This window comes from Peromyscus californicus, unplaced genomic scaffold (assembly GCF_007827085.1).
Source record: "Peromyscus californicus insignis strain IS unplaced genomic scaffold, ASM782708v3 Scaffold_11__1_contigs__length_118956290, whole genome shotgun sequence".
NCBI classification, from domain to species: Eukaryota; Metazoa; Chordata; class Mammalia; order Rodentia; family Cricetidae; genus Peromyscus; species Peromyscus californicus.
In genome coordinates this window covers 115,846,055-115,867,176 of record NW_026294402.1, presented here as the reverse complement: position 1 = coordinate 115,867,176, position 21,122 = coordinate 115,846,055, and the positions used below count along the sequence as shown (strand labels likewise).

General features: G+C 48.9%; 1 protein-coding gene across 9 annotated transcripts in view; it reads left to right on the top strand.

Moving 5' to 3' along the window:
- Positions 1-580: 580 nt before the first annotated feature.
- Positions 581-21,122, top strand: part of Ulk4 (unc-51 like kinase 4) — a 336,112-nt gene continuing 315,570 nt past the window's right edge. For 8 of the 9 annotated variants that reach the window (XR_008215107.1, XR_008215108.1, XM_052724631.1 and 5 more), the window contains exons 1-11: positions 581-1,233; positions 6,027-6,209; positions 11,474-11,573; positions 11,665-11,804; positions 14,417-14,579; positions 15,567-15,668; positions 16,209-16,292; positions 17,267-17,342; positions 18,807-18,911; positions 20,761-20,882; positions 20,971-21,040. Coding sequence is in view for 7 of the 9 variants with exons in the window: in XM_052724631.1 (XP_052580591.1) it covers positions 6,072-6,209; positions 11,474-11,573; positions 11,665-11,804; positions 14,417-14,579; positions 15,567-15,668; positions 16,209-16,292; positions 17,267-17,342; positions 18,807-18,911; positions 20,761-20,882; positions 20,971-21,040 (1,100 nt within the window). In the remaining 2 variants the exon portion in view is untranslated. The remainder of the gene's footprint in view (positions 1,234-6,026; positions 6,210-11,473; positions 11,574-11,664; positions 11,805-14,416; positions 14,580-15,566; positions 15,669-16,208; positions 16,293-17,266; positions 17,343-18,806; positions 18,912-20,760; positions 20,883-20,970; positions 21,041-21,122) is intronic. The other variant, XM_052724642.1, reaches the window with a different exon arrangement.

Here is a 21,122-nt window from a genome sequence, read left to right as displayed (position 1 = left end):
GCTCAACAAACTCATTCGTCCCCTAGAATGGGCTGAACTGGAATTATACTTTGGTTTATCCTTAGAAATTTGGGAGGAAGGTGTAGACATCGATCCCATCTCCCCTCCACCCCCAACCTGGAAGTAGAATTCTGGATCAACTGGAATGGGCCTTGTTACTTCCATTGAAGTTGCTCTCACGTCGGAACGGAAGTTTGAGGTGTGGTGGCGCCTCCAGGTTATTATTAACTCTGGGGAGGTTGAAGGAGGACTCCAGTTGAAGGCCAGCCTGGGCTACACAGTGAAATCCTGTTTAAGGAGGAAACGCAGCAAAATAAACACGTGATGCACTGGAATCAGGCAGAAAAGAAAGTCCCACCCAGATCTGCGGACTCGGGTGGGATCTGAGTCACCATTGCGCGCCCTGACTTGGGAGTCCGATCCGTCGTATCCTGGGTCCGCAGAGCCTCCAGCGACCAGTGGGCTCCAGGCTGAGAAGTTTCCCGAAGAAGCTGAGGGAACCGTGCTCCTGGGGATACCACAAGCATGCGTGGAGGGGACCGGCTATACGTATGCCAATCTCCGGCCAATGAGTAAGCTCAGCCAATCAGCGCTCTGCGTCCCTGCCGGCGTCCTGCGTGATGGCATGGAGACGGGAGGGCGTGCAAACGCCGAGCGGGGCCCGCCGTGGTGCTCTGTGGGCCTCGCATTTCCTTCCAGCTTAGCCCTGGGATCTTTCTAGAAAGGATGCGCCGGCCTTAGGGTTGGGGGAAGGTGTGCCCGAGGATTCTCACTTCCGGCCCCGCCCATAGGACCGGAAGCTCCGAGCCACTCAGTATCCGGTTCTCTTCCGGTCTTCTGCGTGTTGTCATGGAGATGGGATTGGCAGTATCCAAACACCGAGGGATGCTCGGCGCTCAGACCTGGGAACTGCTCACGAGTCTCGTCTTTTTACAGCTGCCAATCTCCTCTCAGACCAGCGAGATCATTCCATAAGCAACGTGAGGTCCTCAGTGTAGCTGGATGGGCACGTAAAGCCGCTCATTTCCGGGTTTTGCGTAGTTAGCGATCAGCCAATCAAGGCCCCGCACTTTTTCCCGCGTCTCGGGGGTTGCCATGGTGACGCAGAGGCCGTATCCACGCGTCCAGGGAAAGCTGGTCAGGTCGCTGGGTTCCTCTGTTCCCCCTGTCCAGGCTGCTGCCGCGCCGTGGCGAGGCAGAGGGCGTGGGACGCGGGTCCCCACCATCGCACAGGTGGGTGGGTAGCTGAGGCTCCATCTTACCCTTGATCCACCTCATCCTCGTCACACTCTTGGCCACTTTCTCCAGGACAGGGGTGGGGGAGTAGGGTCCTGAGATGGGACGTTCGGTCGCCACCTCCTTCAACCGAGTGTGCATCTTCATGACCGGGGATCTCAGCTTCCTCTTGGCTGATGCCGGCGATCCAAGCTGGTTGTGATGGTCGTGAGACTTCAGCTTGGTTGATGTCCACGGGGTACTCTGGTGGTGGTGATCTTGAGCTCCCAGCCTGATGTCCATGGCCCACGTTGGTTATGCTGGCCACGAACCCGAGCCTGGTCGATGTACATTTCCTTGCTGGTTGAAGCTGGTTGCGTCGGAAAATGCCTTTTCCGATGATGGGAGAAAGGGAATTCCAGCCTGCAGGATCAGTCTCAAGTGGTGTGAGGAGGGGCACCGGCTGAGCTCTCAATCCGCGGGAGGGGTTGGTTGGGCCTGCCTGCAGAGCGAGTTTAAAGAGCTCCAAACTCAGAGGCTTGTAGTAACCTGTTTAAAGTCCTAATTAAAAAAAAAATCAGGTTTATTTTGTTTATTTATACTTATTTACTTACGTGCGTGTGCACATGTATATGTTGAGTGTTTTTGGAAGCCAGAAAATGGTGTTGGATTCCTTGGATCTCGAGTTACAGGTAGTTGTGAGCCACCTAATGTGGGTGTTGGGAAACAGAACCCAGGTCCTCTGCAAGAGCAGTTACTCTTAACAGCTGAGCCATCTCTCCAATCCATTGATACGGTTTTGACATGGCTACTCGTGTGTGTGTGTGTGTGTGTGTGTGTGTGTGTGTGTGTGTGTGTGTGTACTCGCATGCGCACGTGTGTGGCATGCATGTGAGTGTACTGGTGCATGTGCCTGTGTGTGCAGGCAGAGCAGGGTGTCAGGTGTCTTCTGTCACTGTCTGTCATTTTGCCTTGAGACAAGGTCTCTCCCTAACCAGGAGCTGGCTGTTGAGACTAGACTAGCCTGCCAGGAAGCTCTCGGGCTCCTCCTGTCTCTGCCCTGCAAAGCTGAGATTGCTGGCACGGACATTCACTCTGGGTTCTGTGTGTGTGTTGAGGATTTGAAGTCCTCAAGCTTGCAGGGTAAGCACTTACCAGCTGAGCCGTCCTCTCAGCCCCCTGTGTTCTTCTTTTAAAAAAGTTATATTTTAAGCTGTAGTAGATTATGATGGGCTTCATTATGACATTTTTCTGTACATATACCCGTGTGTTTTGTTTATATTTGCCCCTCGCTGCCCTCTCCTGCTTCTGTTGTCCCTCCTGCTTATCCTCTTCCTCTTCCTCACGTGGTCCCCTTGTACCTTCACAGCATTTACGTTTACATCTGGATTCTGCGTATGAGAGAAAACACAGCGGTATCATGTCTTCCCTGCCTCTCACTACCCTTTGTTCCGAGCTCTCCATCCTTAGGCTTTTTCTTCCTTACAGTCCCCGTCTACTCCCATGCCCTGTATGTAGTATATGTTTAAATCTAGGTTACGTACTATACTGCATATTGTATATGTTCACATCTAGATTCCACCTGAGAGTGAAAACAGGCAGCATTTGTCTTCCTGGCTCTGCCTTACCTCATACAGGCACCACAGTGACTCCAAATCCTATTCATCTTCCTGAAAATGATGTCATTTCACTCTTCCTGACAGCTGAGTGGCACTCTGTTGTTTGTGTAGAACACATTTTCTTCATCTATTCATCTGTGCAGGGGCGTCTAGGTTGATTCTGCATTTTGGTTATTGAGGGCAGGGCTGTGGTAAATGAAGATGCAGGGTACCCTGTGTGTGCTGCCTGAGCTTCCTTTGTGTGAGTGTGCATGCATGTACATGTGCATATGTTCACGTAGGAGTAAAATGGCTGTATGTGTGTCTGTCTGTTTTTTGAGAATCCTTCATATTGATGTCCTATGGCCCACACTGGTTTACTGTGAAAAACAAGAGCCTGACCCATGTCTGCCTATCTGTGACTCTCTGCCCAGCTCTAAGTGCACTTCATATACCAGAACTAACTAACCAACCAACCAACTAACTTACCAACTAACTTACTAACTTCTTTGTTTCTCCTTTTTTCCTCCTCCTCTCCCCCTCCTTCATTTCTCCCTTCTCTCTCTTTTTCCGCCTCCTCCCCTTCTGCTTCTTCTTCTATTTGTTTTTTTGAGACAGGATTTCTCTGTGTAGCCCTGGCTGTCCTGGAACTCATTCTGTAGACCAGGCTGGCCTGGATTGCAGAGATCCATCTGCCTCCACCTCTTGAGTGCTGGTTAAAGGTGTGGGCCACCACCGCCTGGCCAGAATGTCTCTTCTTACGTTACATCCTCTGCTGCAGACTCCCTCTCTGCACGCGTTCTCACTCGTGCTCCCTTGATGTCAGCTGTTCAGACTGGGATGAAACTCAGCGTTCTTTGAATTTGCATTTCCCTGAGGGCTGATGGTGGTGAACATTTTCATGTATTTACCGCCATCTGTCTTTCTTCTTTTGTGAACTGTCTGTTCCTTTCATTTTTTCATTTGTTCGCTGGTGGTTTATATTCTTTGTGCTTTTATTGAGTTCCTTTTGTAGATTCCAGATGTTAATCTTCTGTGAGATATATTGATAGCAAAGACCATGCTGTTCAGTAAGGGGCCTTTGCTCTGACTGGTTTCTTTGCTGTGAGGAAGCTGATGCTATTTGTTAGTTCACCTGGTTCTATCCCGAGCCATTGACTTCTTTCCAGAAGTCTTTGCCTCTGCCTGTGCCACAGAATGCTCCCCTGGCTCTCCCAGCACTTGCTGCTTCAGATCAGATTATGTCTTTGATCTGTTCTAGGGTTTGCTTTGCAAAGGATGAAAAATAAAGATCTGTATGTGTGCTGGCTAGTTTTATGTCAAATTAACACAAGCTAGAGTCATGGGAGAAGAAATTTTGTTTATATTGCATTTGTTTAACTCAGTGAAGCTGTGTTACTGTGCCTGTGTAAAACACCTGATGGTCAAATAAAGAACTGGCCAATAGCAAGGCAGGAGAAAGGGTAGGTGGGGCTGGCAGGCAGAGAATATGGGAGAAATCTGGGAGGAGAAGCAGAGACCAGAGAAGGAGAACTCCAGGGACCAGCCACCCAGCTGCACAGCAAGTCTCGGAGTAAGAGTAAGATTTACAGAAGTAAGAGAATGGAAAAAGCCCAGAGGCAACAGATAGACGGGATAATTTAAGATAAAGAAAGCTGGCTAGAAACTAAGCCAAGCTAAGGCAAGGCATTCGTAAGTAATAATAAGCCTCTGTGTGTTATTTATTTGGGAGCTGGGTGACGGGCCCCCCAAAAATGAATAAAAAACAAACAACAACAGAACCTCAATTGAGAAAATGCCTCCATAAGATCAGGCTGCAGGCTGCAGGGCATTTTCTTAGTGATTAATGGGGAGAGGGCCCAGCCCATTGTGGGTGGGGCTATCCTTGGGTTGGTGAACAAGCCATGGGTAGGAAGCCACCCCTCCCTGGCCTCTGCCTCAGCTCCTGCCTCCAGGTTCCTACTGTGCATAAGTTCCTGTCCTGACTTCCTTCAATGATGAACAGTGATGTGGAAGTGTAGACAAACCCATTCCTCCACAATTTGCTTTGGTCATGGTAGTCTGCATTTTTTCTTTGGGCTGCTAATAAAGACATGGAGACTTACCATTAATTATGAATGCTCAGCCTTAGCTTAGGCTTGTCCCACTAGCTCTTTTAACCTAATTTGACCTGTTCCTATTCACCTATGATTTGCCTTGGGGCTTTTTACCTTTCTTTCATTCTGTATGTCCTCCTTTCCCTCTTCCTCCATGTCTGGCTGGCCCCTGGTGTTTCTTTTTCTTTCTTCCCCCCGCCTAAATTCCTATTCCTACTTACTCTCCCTACCCAGAAGACCTGCCTACACCTCCTCCCTTGCTTTTGGCTGTTCAGCTTTCTATTAGACCAATCAGGTGCCTTAGGCAGGCAGGGTAAAACAGCGACACATTTTTACATAGTTAAGCAAATGCAACACATCTTTGCATAGTTAAACAAATATTTTTCGGGCTGAAGTGATGGCTCAGTGGTTAAGAGCACCAACTGCTCTACCAAAGGACCCAAGTTCAATTCCCAGCACCCACATGGCAGCTAACAACTATCTGAAACTCTAAGATCTGACACCCTCACACAGACATACATGCATACACCAATGCACATAAAATAAAGATGAATAAATTGTTTTTAAAAAATATTCTTCAGCATAAACAAATGCAGCACATTTTTACATAGGTAAACAAATATTCTGCAACAATGGTGTTTCATCGTAGCAATAGTAACCCTAAGACGTGGGGCTACATAGTGAGACCCTGTCTCAGAAATTATAAAAGGGTGGGAGAGAGACTAGAGACATGGCTCAGCGGTCAGGAGCACTGCTGCTCTTCCAGAGGACCCAGGTTTGATTCCCAGCACCCACACAGTGGCTCACAACAAAATGTAACTCCAGTCACAGGGGATCTGCTGCCCTCCATGGACCTCGTTGGCACCAGGCATGCATGAGATGCCCAGACATAAGTGCAGGCAGAACACCCACACACAAAATAATAAATGCATCTCAGTTCCTTTTCTTTTTCCTTTTTTAGAAACAAAACAAGCAAACACACAAACAACCCAAATCACAGCCACTCTCCTCCAGCACTGGTGGTGGCATCGACTTGGTGACAACGTTTCCACGTTCCTAGGCCAACTCTGGTGCAGCTAGCTTGCATTTGTCACTGTCATTTCTGTTCACCTTCCAGGAGCTAGAGATGCTGTTTTTCCACATATGAGAAATCGACCCAGATATGGAAAACTTTATCCTGTATGAGGAGATTGGCAGAGGAAACAAGACCATCGTGTATAAGGGGCGTCGGAAGGGCACCATCAATTTTGTGGCCATTCTTTGTACTGAAAAGTGCAAACGGCCTGAAATGACCAACTGGGTAAGTCCTGGTTGTCTCCACCTACCTGGCGGCAGCAGAATGCCAGGTGATGCGAGCATGCAATCTCTATTGTCTGGAGGCAGAGGAGGACAGAGTTCAAAGCCAGCCTGGGCTACGTAGTCTCAGAGAAACAAGGGATGGTGTAGAATGCTTCTCTACCATGTGAAAGGCCCTAGATTCTGTCCCTAGCACTCAAGTAGATAGATAGATAAGTAGGTAGATAGATAGGTAGGTAGGTAGGTAGGTAGATAGATAGATAGATAGATAGATAGATAGATAGATAGATAGATAACAGAAGCTATTAGGTATGCTGTGTCCAAATTCAGTGTTCTCACCCTGGAATGAGGGCCCCATCTCTCTGTCCGGTGCTGTCAGTCTTGATAACGAGTAATGAGCTTGTCCAGGTAGTTGCCAGCTCTTTTGGTTCTGGTGCAAAGGGATCTATGATAGACATTTATGTTAAGAGTTGGTGTGTAAGGGTTGACGAGATGGCTAGTGGAGAAGCTCCTGCCGCCAAGCTTGATGCACCTGAGCTCCATCCCTGGGACCAGCATGGTGGAAAGAAGTGCCCAGCTCCTAAAAGTTGTCCTCTGACCTCCATACACATGCTCCAGCATGCAGCCTCTGTGCACGTATAACATTCTTGCAGAGGTCAGAGACCAGCTTTTGGGTTGTGGGTCCCGAGATTGAACTCCTATCATCAGGCTTGGTGGTAAACACCTTCGCCCACTGAGCCATTTTGCTGGCCCAGTGTGTATTCCACATTAGAGGAGCACATTTTTTTTTAAGATTTATTTATTATGTATACAGTGTTCTGTCTGCACATATCCCTGCAGGCCAGAAGAGGGCGCCAGATCTCATTACAGATGGTTGTGAGCCACCATGTGGTTGCTGGGAATTGAACTCAGGACCTTTGGAAGAGCAAGCAGTGCTCTTAACCTCTGAGCCATCTCTCCAGCCCTAGAGGAGCACATTTACACTTCATTCTGTGGGAAGGAATCTGCTCATGCTGCCAACAGGTTGTTCTGAGTTAACTATAAAGCTGGACACCGTCCAAAATGGAGGCTGAGGAGGAATGCAGACCTGCTGGCTGTACTGTTTGTCTTTTGCTACGCACACGGGGTGGGGGATGATGACAGAGGATGAGACCACCTGACCAGAAGGACAAGAAAAAGCTTGGGAATGCCTGCTGTGGCCTCCCATATTGCTGACTGTCTGAGTAAAGCACAGATTACTCTCACAGCTCCTGGTTCTGTGCCCATGGTGGCAGGGCGGGCTGCTCACACCTCACTGCTCTGAGTTTTGTCCATGTAGGTTAGTTTTGCTCGATGGTGTCCACTCGGGTAACACAGATAGTTTTATTCTAGCAGCCTGCCTTCAGCCTTCCAGGCCTTTCTCTTCCCTGCCTGCAAGACACTCCCTTCTCACAGTACAGATTAGTCTTGTGGGTTTTAGTGTTGTGCAGAGAGCCTGGCTCCCTTTGTGGAGTGGAGCTGGTTTTGGACATTAACAGGACATAAGAATTGGAAGAGAAGCAACGGTTATGTTGGGCGTTTGGCCAGATGCCAGTCACGAGAGGGGCAGAACGCCTAAGAGAAGGACAGGGTTGATTTGATTTCAAGGAGCCGTTGTCTACAGTGGGTTGTAAGGAAGACTGTGGGTGTTTTAGTCCAGTTAGAAGCACATTTGGAACAGAGATGCAAATTTGAGCATCATTGTACTTATCCATGTTGGGTCAGGGGAGGAAAGGTGGCAGGGGTCTGGGTTCCTCCATTACAACGTGAAGAACATATGAAGAAATGGATGGAGATCCAGCAGGGAAGAGCAGAAGACAGCACCCAGCAGGAGGAGAATGGAGAGGGTAGCCACACTTTGACTGGCTTCTCCCCTCCTTCTGATGACTACCGCCCCTGGGTTCTTTGGAGCTGGTATTCTAGGCTCCACCCTGCGTCTGTTAACTGATTTGCTGGGAGGAGATTCTCTGTGCACCTTGATACAACTGAGGCATGAAGTACCTTCCTAGTGGAGGTGGAGACAGCAATTTAGAGCTGGCAACTGTGACAGGCAGGGCCTGGAGTGTCAGAGATGCAGGGTGAACAGAGAACTCAGCTGTACTGTGCAGCTGATGAGGTGAAGGCTGAGGACTTGGGGGTGGAGAGGTGGCAGACCAATGGCCTTCAAGGCCAGGCTTCAGTGGAGACAAACCCTGGAGCTGGGGTGTTCAAGATGTGAGGAGAAGGTAGATACTGCTCTTGCGTTCTTCTGAGTGTAGGATGTTGTCTGGGTGCGCATTTGAGGCTAGGATAGAAACTTGAAATAACATGGCCTGAGGCAAAGTGCTCAGGGTAATGAAAGGAATGCCTCAGAGTAGCGAGGGGTAAGAAACTTTCTTATCTGAGGGTAATTAGGAACAAATTTTAGTCTATCACACTTTATTCATTCATTCTTTCACACATTCACTTTCTCACACTTCTCTCATACTTCTTCATCTCTCACCCAGCACACACACACACACACACACACACACACACACACACACACACACACACACACACCCCACATTCTGCAGCAGCTCTTGCAGTGAAGTGTCACAGCACGGGTGTGTGAGTTTACATGGATCCCTGGAAAGAAGATCACAGGCACCTTAAGAATACATTTAGCCTTCTAGGCTACGGGGGATCCAGCCTCTCTGGACTCTCGGGACTGACCCCTTTCCCTTTGCCCCAGGCATTTTTATTTCTCTCTATTCCGGTTTAGCCAGTTAATTTCCAAATGCTCAAAACCACCTAAAAGGAGCTCCCAAAGATACAATGCCAAGTGCAAATTCCTCGATTTCTCCGGTACCATGGTTTGTGGGTTTCCTGAACCAAGTTTTGCATAGGCCTTTGTATCCTGGGGAGACTCTGCGACAAGATTCACAGAAGACAAACAAAAGGTGTCAGTTAAACAAAAGATGGATTAGGGCTAGGTGCTACTCTCTGGAGCCAGGCCAGGAGTAGCTCAGCAGGAATGCAGCCACAAGCTCTCACATAGCTCCACACAGCCAGGAAACAGTTGGTGGAACCTTGAGTGGTCAGGTTACCTGCAGAAAAGGGGCCTACCGCAAGGACTAGGTCTTGATGTAAACAGCCTGGCCTTGATTTAGCAATAAACAACTCGAAAATTTGTTCCTAATTACCCTCAGATAAGAAAGTTTCCTACCCCTCGCTACTCTGAGGCATTCCTTTCATTACCCTGCGCGGATCGTGGGAGCTGGTCTCTCACAGTCATTGATAACTTTGCCTCAGGCCATGTGATTTCAAGTTTCCATCCTAGTCTTTGTATCTATTCTGTAGGGGCAGCTAGTTTATATTGGACTTGTTCTAAGATTTTTGCAAAATATGTAAAAGGCTGTCTTTGAGACTGAGAATACTTTCCTGTGTCAGTAAAGAAGAATATTCAGGCAATATTTCTGTTCATCAGAATTATACAGCTTAAACAGAAATCCACAGCTAACTGAGTGCCCAGAGGTGTAAAATACACTAACAGAGGGCCGTGGAAAGCACCCACAGCTGTTCTTACAGGGAGGTGTAATAATGGTGGCACCTGAGAAAGTTACAGCCAGGAACAACTGGTTTCCACAGCCAGTGACCCCACAGCCTCGCCAGGTGGGACTCCCCATCAGGGAGTTACACATCTGGTGGGTCTACTTGTCAAACACCAGTTGTCACCTGCTGTATACTCCCACAGCCCTCAGCACCAAGTGTTTGTTTTCTTCCGTGTAAGGGAGGTCCAGCCCGTGTATCTGCCACCATCAGCTTGCCCTCATTGCCTGGCTCTGCACTCCAGTCCTGAGTTCTCTTCAGCCTCACATGCCCTAGCAGTTTGCTGGGAATGGAGGAGGAGGAGGAGGTCTGCTCAGGATTGGCATCTTGAATAAACCCCTTTGGAAGTTTCTTGGAAAATCTCAGCCAGTGACACCCTCCCACCCCCCATCCCCCCCCAGACAGGGCTTCTCTGTGTAACAGCCCTGGCTGTCCTGGAACTTGCTCTGTAGACCAGGCTGGCCTTGAATTTCACAGTGATCCATCTGTCTCTGCCTCCTGAGTGTTGGGATTAAAGGCATGTGCCATCACAGCCCGGCTGGGCCAGTGACTTTTAGTAACATATTGCTGCTGTCTGCAGGAGGTCAGGAAATGTTTTCCAGATAGGCATGAGCTTGCCTTGGGCCTTCCAAGGCTGCTCTTCTATGAACACAGGTGAAACAGATGTCAGGTCAGCCCCCAGCAGCCTTTGGCAGGGACTCATAGACAGCACAGGAGGGACAGACTGTGTAGATGGGTGGGGAGAGCAGGTGGCTGAGGCAGCTGGATCTGGGGTAGTCTGTCCTGTGTGGCCAGGCAGAGGTGAGATCCACAGCTCTGTCTGCCATGTAGTCATGGATAGGAGGGGAATCCCAGGGCACATTTTAGACTTTGTTTCTTTTCTTATTCCGCCATGTCCACAAAGCACCTGGGTGTGTGTGTGAGCTATGATATAGTTTATTGTAAAGTAAATGTTGTGCCTACGGCTGAGTGTGCTTACGGCTGGTGAGGCTGAGCTGGGTCTGTGGGTGAGGAAAACACTAAATTTGTCTTCAGATTATGATGTTTTCAACCTCCATTGGATGTATTGGGACTTAGCACCATCGCAGAATCACAGAACACCATGGTTCCTCCCTCAGCAGTGGCTGTATTGATGTTACTTTCACCCATTTACCATAAATAGTCCTTTGCAGTTAGCGCTGGCACGCTTGTTTTGTTCCTTAAGGTCCCTTGCCTTTCCCAGAGGCCGCCCTTGGGAACCAACACTTCTGATGGCTGTAGATTGTGGGGCATTTACCCAACCACCCCCACAGTTCCCCAGAGTTTTCTTGAGTGCGAGCAGCAGGAAATATTAGATAGAAGGATTTATTGCGGAGAATCTTGCGGAGATAGACAGATAGAAAATAAAGGATAGCCTCGAGAGGGCCTGGAACCTATTCCAACCGCCCGGACTGTCTCTGCCCCAGGGTTTTTATAGAGACACCAAGGGGTGGAGCAAAAGACCTCCTCCCCCAGCACAGCCAAGTGCAGACCATCTCAGACACCTGCACTCAGGCCCGTGGTCCTAATCATCCTCTATGCGGACCTGCTGGGTAAAGCCACGAGGAACCCGAGAATGGTCTCCCACAGTAGATAAACCCCACAGTTTGTCTGCCTTTCCAGTTGCAGTGAGATGCCGAGTGAGCACTGTGTGTTTTGTAGGTCCGTCTCACCCACGAAATCAAACACAAGAACATCGTGACGTTCCATGAATGGTACGAGACCAGCAATCATCTCTGGATGGTGGTGGAGCTGTGCACAGGTAGGAGCAGGAGAGGCTGAGCCAGACACAGTGCTGGCTGGGGGAGCCATGATGGATGTGGATGTGGCTGATCTAAGCTCATTTCCCTTAGGTGGTTCTTTAGAAACTGTGATTGCTCAGGACGAGAACCTCCCAGAAGATGTCGTGAGAGAGTTTGGGGTGGATTTGGTCACAGGGCTGCACCATCTGCACAGGCTTGGCATCATCTTTTGTGACCTTACTCCTGGGAAGGTAATTCCTGAGTTCTGACTTCCTCATGCCTCATGTCTCAATTCCAAGGGCCTTCTCAATAAAATAAAAGGAAACCTATAGCACCTATATAAGGTGTATAGCTGCCTATTTAAGTAGCTTTTGGGACAGAGTTCTTCGCTGCAGAGGTCTCTGATTTTTCACTTGCTTTGTGTGCTGTGAGTGATGAGCCCCATACAGTATTCTCCTAGCACTTAAACCCAGTACTCAGTTATGGCCATGCCTTTGGTTTGACAGTAGCATTCTTGACTGTGTACTGTTCCTGACTGCACAGACAATGTTTTGTTTTCCATGAGTAGATGCCTCTGTGTTTGTATTCAAGCGTAGTGAGCCTGGTTGGCCCCAGGCAGACTCTGGAAGCTGGTGTGATCCTGCTTGAGTCACGACCTCACTGTGTAGCTTTCTTCTCTGTGGTATTTGCAGTGTGTTCAAGTGGCATCCTGCACTGTTGCATAAGCCACATGCTTAGGGGTTGCACGCGTCACTGGCCTGAATTTTCTTGTCCTTTATATAGCAAAGTGGAAGCTAAGTGTTTGGTTTGTGGCTTTGCTTTGTCCCGTCTGTATATGAAGAAGGAACTAAAAAGGAAGGGGTGGGAGCCAAACAACAAAACTGAAAGGAAAACTCAGTGGTGATCTTGTGAAACATTTGGTAACTTTTGCTTGGAATATTCAGAAACCTAAACCAGGTCAGCAGCCACTCAGCTGTCATTGTGCAGAAGCAGCTAGGACAATATTCAAATGTGTGGGTGTCATTATAGACTTTGAAATTTGAATTTTACAGAATTTCCGCATATTAAGAAATACTGCCTCTCTTCTTGCCGGGCAGTAGCAGTGCACACCTTTAATCCCAGCACCCAGGAAGCAGAGGCAGGTGGATCTCTGTGAATTCGAGGCCAGCCTGGTCTATAGAATGAGTTCTAGTTCAGCCAGGGCTACACAGAGAAACCTTGTCTTGAAAAATAAAATAAAACAAAACGAAAAAACAAGAACAACAACAAAAAAAGAAATACCATTCAGAGCTGGGCATGATGGCTCATACCTGCAATCCTAGCACTTGAGGGTTGAGGCAGCAGGATTGCTGTAAGTTCAAGGCTAGTATGATATACATAGTGAGATTCAGAAAGGCCTGGGCAAAAACCAAAACAAAAAAAACCCAAACAAACCGAAAACAAAACCTAAAACAACCTCTCACCACCAAAAAAACCATACAATTTTTACTTACTTTTAAGAAACATTTAAAAAGCTCTTTGTTCACAGCTGTGTGAAAACAAGTGGGGATGTGGGCTTTGGGCCAAGGCCACAGTTTGCTTAGCCCTCTGTGGGACATTTAATGGAGTTATTGCAAAACTTTGCAGGAGGGTCTGTAATGTAAACTGCTCTAGAAAACCAGGGTTTGGAGAGAGTTGGGCAGCGTTCTGTTTCTGCTGATAAAGTTTTATTGAGACACTGCCCCACCCTTGGCCTGTGTGTTACCAGTGGCTGCTGTTTTGAACAACTTCGGAGCTGTGGGGTTAGGACATGCTGGATGGCAGTCTGTGTTTGAACAGGTCTCCAGGGGACGCTGATGGTGGAGTCAGAGGCCACTGTGGTAGGTTGGCTGGCTCCTTTAGTGAGCGTTAGTGTCTAGGAGTTAAGGCCAACTTTAAACTGCTCTCACCAGAAGGTCACCAGGCCCATCACTGTCCAGCGGCATTTTCAATGATATGGCTGGAAATGATGCTGTTTCCTGGGCTGGTTCGACAATCCACAGCCAACTTCTGATCACACAGGGCGTTGGCCAACTTGAGTAAGTCCCAGCCCTTTATCTGTGAGACTCCCATGAGTGCCCACAGAGCCGAAAAAGCGGGGCCCTTCCTTCCCTATTGTAGCATGAGAAGCAGGATTCCAGGGGCTGCCATACCCCTAGGGTCAGGCAGTGGGTAGGAGGTCACCTGGGCCAAGTCTACAGGCCTGCACTAGCTGTGGTCCCTCAGTTTAAAACCCCTCACTACATGTCCTTTCTTGACCCACACAGCAGGTGGATCTTTAGACTCCCTCTCACTCTGTGTGTTCGTGGGGATTGGCCTTGAGCCCTGTCAAACACCCACATCCTGCAATGCTCTAGGTCTATACATCAGATGCTGTGTTTGCCTTACATAACTTGTGCACATCAGAAAATCTTCCCCCAATTTTCTTGATGCACAGTTGTTTGACTTTGTGGGTTTGAGGATACAGAGTGCCGGCCACCTTTACCTTTATTCTTTATCTCATAATGCAGCCTGTCTGTTCGTATCTTTCTCAGAGCCCAAGGCTCCTTGGTGGCTCCACGGTGTCTGAGAATGGATATTCGAGAGAGGACAGTGTCAACTTTGATTCTGCTGTTACCAAGATGTCATGTTGGCTGGTTTTTTAGGAAGCAGCTCCCAGTTTTATTTAAACCACAACTCTCAGGATCATTTCTATAGTTCATTGGCTTCTTTTTCAAAGCATAGTGTGTCAGCATATTTCTGAGCCATCACACGGCAAGAAGGCTGCAGTTAGCCCTGGGCACAGTTAGGAGAGGTTCCCTCCAAACCTGTCTATGAAGACACTGACGATTTCCCACCTTCCTAGATACTCTTGGAAGGGCCTGGCACACTGAAGTTCAGCAATTTCTGCCTGGCGAGGGTGGAAGGAGAGAGTCTGGAGGAGTTCTTTGCTTTGGTGGCCGCAGAAGAAGGAGGTGGTGACAATGGAGAAAACACGCTGAAGAAGGGCATAAAAAATCGGGTCAGAGGTAGGTGGGCCGGGCAGCTCACATGCCATAATCCAAGCCACGTGCTTCGCTACTCACACACTGCATGAGAAGCAAGACGGGATTCTGGACGAAGAGTAGCTTCGTCTTTGGCTTACAGTCTCCCTGCGTCTCTAACGGTATGTCAGCAGGAGAGGTCTTACATAATGTCTTGTCACCACTCCCCAGAGCAGGGCCGACTCAGTCAGCTCTCAGAATGTACCTGGCACACACCAGTGGCTCCTGAAGTGTGCTCAACCCTGTCGAGGGGCTGATCTTCGCAGTCCAGGCAGATCCTCCAGGTGTATTCTTAGCAGAGGGATTTGACAGGGAGATGGTGCCAGCGGCATCAGGGTTACTGTGCCTATGGCTGGGGTACTCAAGGAGTGAAGTGCTTGTGAATGATCAGGAGGACCTGAGTCTGGTCTCCTAAAACCCATGTAAGAAGAGTCAGGTGTGGCTGCACACATCTGTAATCCCAGTCCAGGGGAGCAGAGACGGGAGGATCCCTGGGGCTTGCTGCGCAGACATTCTAGTCAAACCAGTAACTTCCAGGTTCAGTGAGGGACCCTGTCTCAAAAAAACGAGGAGAGTGACTGAGGAAGTCACCAAATGTCAAGTCAACATCTAGCTTCTACCTAAATTTGATGCACATGCACCCACATACACACACACACACACCACACACATACACACATACAAACACACACAGAGGAGTGGATATGTGGGCATGTCTGTGCCACCGTGAGTGGAGGTCGGAGGGCAGCTTGAAGGAGTCAGTTCTCTTCTGTTGTGCCGGTCCGGAGGATTGAACTCAGGTCATCAGTCTTGGTGTCAAGTACCTCTGGCCACTGAGCCATCTCACTGGCTCCCAGAAATTCTATCCTTATGGTACATGCTACATTTCCCTGTGTCTTTCCATCTCTGTGGCTCTTTGTGCTGGAGATAACTCAGATGCCTAACCGAGCTGTTCTTGTCTTTGGTTTCCAGGCTCCCCAATATATGCGGCACCGGAAATCATGAAGGGAACAGACTTTTCTGTCGCCAGTGACCTCTGGTCTTTGGGCTGTCTGCTTTATGAAATGTTCTCAGGTGATGGTGTTTGGTTCATTATAAAATCAAAACTATACTAAAACCAAGAGCAAACTGAGTTTTGTGTGTTGTTTTCAAGTGCCTGACCTACCAGGTATCTCAAAACTGGTTTTAGACAATTTTTGTGTAAACAGTTTCAACTTAATTGCTTAATGTTAGACTTAGGAAGGCTCGTGAGCATTCTGACTGGCAGTGACTCTTCATACTTATCTGCAGTGTTGAAGTGTGCCTGACCATTGGAGAGTATTAGTAGAAAGTCAGATTGTGGCTTGTGAGCCAGTGACTCCAACGTATTGAGGGCTGATGAGGCCCTTGCTCATGGTGCTTACCCTGTGTGAACTTGAGTATTGACTTGGAAAACTACTTTTGCATTTGAGAAGGATGGAAGTTCATAGCCTGGTGTGCTTGTCAGGTATTGCCTTTCCCCACAAATCATGTAAATCTTGTATTTACGATAGTGTACATTCCCCTGGGATACCTGTAGTTAAGCTTGGGATTAGTGTGGATGGCAAACTGATCTGCAAGTTCATGTGATTTCAGGCAAGCCTCCATTCTTCTCAGAAACCGTGTCAGAGTTAATTGAGAAGATTCTGTATGAAGACCCACTGCCGCCGGTCCCAAAGGGTAGGTGAGCACAGCCAATCATCTTACCCGACTGGAAGCCCACCTTCACCCAGGCTGTTTTCACCAATCACAGCCCTCAAAGCTACATGTGATAGCAGCTTCAAATCAGTACATTTCTTGTTTTCGATACTGAAAGTGAAAACCAAGTCATACTAACAGCTTCCCTCATTTAAAAACACGAATTAGCACAAGAAGTCTGTTGAAAGATTTTAAAGGGTGTGTGTGTTCCTGCCACATATGATTATTTCAGGGTTGCTTCTCAGTAGGAAGAGGTGAAGCGTTTCTCAGTTTTCCTATTGGTGAGTCCAAATACTTCCGTACAGCTGTGGCTCATTGCACAGAGCTTGTCCTCAGACTGTAGCCACAGCAGCCAGCGTTCTGTGTGTATTGATGCTCCATGAAAGGGTACCCAGCTGTTTCTTAGGTCATATTGTCCTGGCTACTTCTTCCACCCACAACTGGAGATGGTCACAGTGCATACCCATCTGTGGGACCCACAGAGTGGGGACAGTTCCGTCATGTCCCAGTGCTCACTGTTGTTAGTTCCTTGTTGACATTTTTCCAAAGAAAGGAGGGCTTGCCAGGATCAGAGTTACAGTGAATTACAGAGCAAAGCTGGCAAAATTCGGAATGTTTCAGAGAATAAGGTCCGGCTAACCACCGAAGACCCGGTGTGAGGCTCTGGCTGGCAACCCTCAGTGCCGTTATTTCAGGGATGGGATGTTCTGGGGCAGTTAAAACCGAGTCGTGAAGATGCACATGTGAGATCTGGGTTAGAGGTTTGTGTCTCTGCTCTGCACACTGGTCCTCTGTGACTCACACGCTGTACTGTGGTTCATGGGTTCAGTCTGTCTGTTCAAGTCTGAAGGCTTAGATGCTGCTGCTTTAGATGTTGCTGATGGACAGTAACACAGTCCACGTTTGTAGGTTCCTCTCACCACCGTCTTCATTTTAGAAAAACCTTTTGTTTGCAGATTCTTCATTCCCCAAAGCATCCTCAGATTTCATTAATTTGCTGGATGGATTACTACAGAAGGATCCTCAGAAAAGGTACGGACAGCGTTGTGTGGGTGAGGAGTGGAGACCCGCTTTCCCTTACACGGATATAAAGTTTTTCCCTTCCCTCCCCTCTCACTCTCTTTTTTTTGAGATGAGGGTTTCCATGTATGGCTCAGATTGGTCCCTCCCCAGCCTCCTGCACTGTGATCACAGATCAACACCACCTGCGCCTCCTTCCTCTCTTTCCCTCCACCTCCTCTTCCTCTTCCTCAGAATCCTCTTGTTCCTCCCTGTATTCTTTGGATGTTGGAGGAGTGTCCTTCCACTGAGCTCTGCTGCCTTCAGCCCAGTGTGCACACTTACACACTTGGACAGTAAGGGGCTCAGTTTCCATTGGTGCAGTGTGCACACTTGCACACTTGGACAGTTAGGCGCTCAGCTCCCTTCGGTGCAGTGTGCACACTTGCACACTCGGACAGTAAGGGGCTCAGCTCCCTTCGGTGCAGTGTGCACACTTGCACACTTGGACAGTTAGGGGCTCAGTTCCCTTCGGTGCAGTGTGCACACTTGCACACTTGGACAGTAAGGGGCTCAGCTCCCTTCGGTGCAGTGTGCACACTTGCACACTTGGACAGTTAGGGGCTCAGTTCTCTTCGGTGCAGTGTGCACACTTGCACACTTGGACAGTTAGGGGCTCAGCTCCATAGGGATGCTTCTTGCCGCAGTGACAAGCTTCAAATCAAGTGAAGGAGAAGGGCTGATTCGGGCTCACAGTTGAGGCAGGACCGAGGTTTTCATGGTGGGGCGAGGCAGCAGCCAGAGCATGAGGCAGCTGGTCACATTGTGTCTCCAGTCAGGAAGCAGAGAGCAGACAAGGAGTGGGACCAGGTTAGGACATGTCCAGGCCTGTCCATCAGCCCCCACGACCCACTTCCTCCCAGCTAGGCCCCTCCTCCTGCAGGCTCCACAGCCTCTCTGAACAACCACCAGCAGGGAATGAGTGTGCACACAGATCTCAGGGGGACAGCTCACATTCCAGCCACACAGCCAACTAAAACAATCTTGATCAGTTAGTAAGATAAAGGGGGACAGACTGTAATTTGATATTTAGTGATTTATCTTAAAATTTCAAATTGACGATAGCGTCCCTTCCTACATTGGTTGGAAAACCTAAGAACTTTTTTATTAGGCTTAGTGGATTGTGAGGGTTGTGAACTTGAAACTCCAAATCCTTAGTTTTGTTCTATAGCCGTTAAGGTTTCTGACTTTTTCCTTTTGCTAAGGAATATTAATTTCACACCGAAAGAGTGACATAAAGCAACTTGAGAGGGTGATGTTGGTGAATGGTGGGGTCTGATGGCACACTGTGGGTCAGGTCTGATGGCACACTGTGGGTCAGGTCTGATGGCACACTGTGGGTCAGGTCTGATGGCACACTGTGGGTCAGGTCTGATGGCACACTGCGTCGTCAGGTCTGGGCTCCCTTCATGAGCTGTGCCCCTGTGTTTCCTAAAGATTATCGTGGGAGGGAGTCCTGCAGCACTCCTTCTGGAAGGACGCCCTGCGGAGAGAAGACTCAGCCTCGGCCTCGGCCTCGGCCTCTGAGGACTGCATCTTCAGGTAGTGCCCTGCCTGGTGCCGCTCTGCCAACTGGTCGGTGGTACCTAACATCTGCTTAATTAGGACTCCTCAAGACAGGTTTAGTCATGATGTATCAGTTCTCCGTTTTGTTCATTTTCTGGAAATGTCAAAATGGAGTTGTCAGCCTGAGTGTAGAGGGCTTTCCTGCCAGCCTTCTGTGGCTGCGTACCCAAGTGACCCAAAGTTAGTTCAAAGCACTAAGGATGTGGTAGTCATGTGTGACACAGTCATCTAGTGTGCCCTGCCCAGGCTTTGCATTGTTGTTATGAAATCTCTGTGTCAGACGGTAGGCACAGGGGTGGTGTTGGCCGACTCCCCCATTGCTCACCAGTGTTGGCCAAGCCGTGCCCCCCCCCCCCCGCCCGGTTGGCTCAGTGGTAAGTGACTGCTAATTGTTTTTAATCTTGCCAAATTCAGTGTGTTGTGTAGAGAAGCAGGAGTTTGTTGATCATGAGTGTGTGTGACGCAGGGTGCAGCCGCCACGTTCTCACCATTGTCCTCTGCTCTGTGGAGCTTCAGAGCTGGGCCAGAGTGCCACCTTCCGGGCCAGCATCACTTAGAGAAGCTGAGGTGGTGTCAGCAGATTGGGCTCCAGGCCTTGACTGTTGGTGTCAGCAAGCCAGGATACCTCTGACCTTTAGTTCCTCATCTCCAAAGTGTGCTCTGTGTGTGTGTGTGTGTGTGTGTGGTGGGGGGAGGAGAGAAAAAGGGGGAAAGGGAGGATTTATGGGGCAGGAAGGAGAGAATACCCCTGCTATGCTGTCCCATCACAGCTGTAGGGAATAAATACTGGACAACACACACACAGACATTTAGAAAGCTGAAAAAGACCCCTCTATTGATGATAATTCCCTATATTCTAAATTAGAAATCAAAGTGTTTCCATTTGCTGCTGCATGATGCGATTCTTCCTCTTCAGTCTGTGTCTTGTTTGTTTTTCTGATGTACTGTTCTTGTGAGGACTTCGAGTAGCACACTTGTGTTGGCAGTGACGGAAGCCAGCCTCCTTCCTTGGGTTTCGGGCTGAAAGCACTGTCTTTGTTTGGTTTGATGATGTGGGCTGGAGGCTTTGGAGCAGCCATCTTTCAGTCTGAGCGAACGCTAGGTAGGACGAGATCGTCTCACTCCCCAGTCCTGCAGTTACTGTGAGAGATTAGGGTGGTTGGCCTTTAAACATGGAGCCAACCTGATATTCTGACCCCTCGGGAAGTATGTCTTGCTGGATGCCTTTGGGATGGTGGAAGGGCAGGAAGGAATGGGGTGGGGTGGGGGATGTGGCTCATGTTCCTGGCATCCTAGCTTTCTGCCAGAGAGAGGATTCCTCTCAGAGAATCAGGCAGTGGCCAGCAGCTACTGCTGTCCCCAGGGGGCAGTTTCAGGGTTTCCTAGCAGCAGATGAACAGGGATAAAAGAAACTAGAGCAAACAGGGGATTTCTCTGCCCTCTTCCGCCTCAGCGACCCCTCACTTCTGTTCTTTGGGGCATCAACAGACCAGCTTCTCTTACAGCTAGTTTCCATGGCTTGTCAACTTTGACCCCAGGCCAAGTGACAGGAAGGGAAACCTAATGCTGGTTTTTGATGTACTCCATGGTCTGGTGTCTGTCTGTCTGCTACTGACTGTTTGTCAGAGAAAGGTTTTTAGACCCGTAGGTCTAGATGCCTCACGTCTAGAAAGGGCTGACTGTAGCTGCCCACTGGGAAATTGTGCTTGCCCAGTTCCGTGACTTGGTAGGCTAAGACGTCGTGCAGTCATGTTGGATACCTTCTGTGCTGTTTACAAAACCAAAGGGAGTCTGAAGTGAGCTTGTACTGATTTTTCCTGTCCAGCAGCAGAAATGTCATGGAATGTTCTGGACCACAGGATTCCAGGGGGCTTTCGCAAAGCCCTCAGAATGGACAGGGGAAAGGGCAGAAGGCGGCTCCTCGGCTCAGCCCGTCTTTCAGGCTGGGTAAGGCTTGGTTCACGTGTCTGTGTGTTGTGTTCTTCTCTTGGTGATTTCTGTCCCTTCTGGATAACATATTACTCTTCTACTGCAGACAACCCGACTGAGCTGAGGCCCAAGAGTGCCACAGGGGGCCAGCTGAATGAATCCATATTTCTCCTCAGGTATGTGAAACCCAGCTGTGAGAAGAGTGAGGACGGGTGCCGTCCTGGGGGCAGACTGCTAGAGATAGAGGATGGTGTTTGT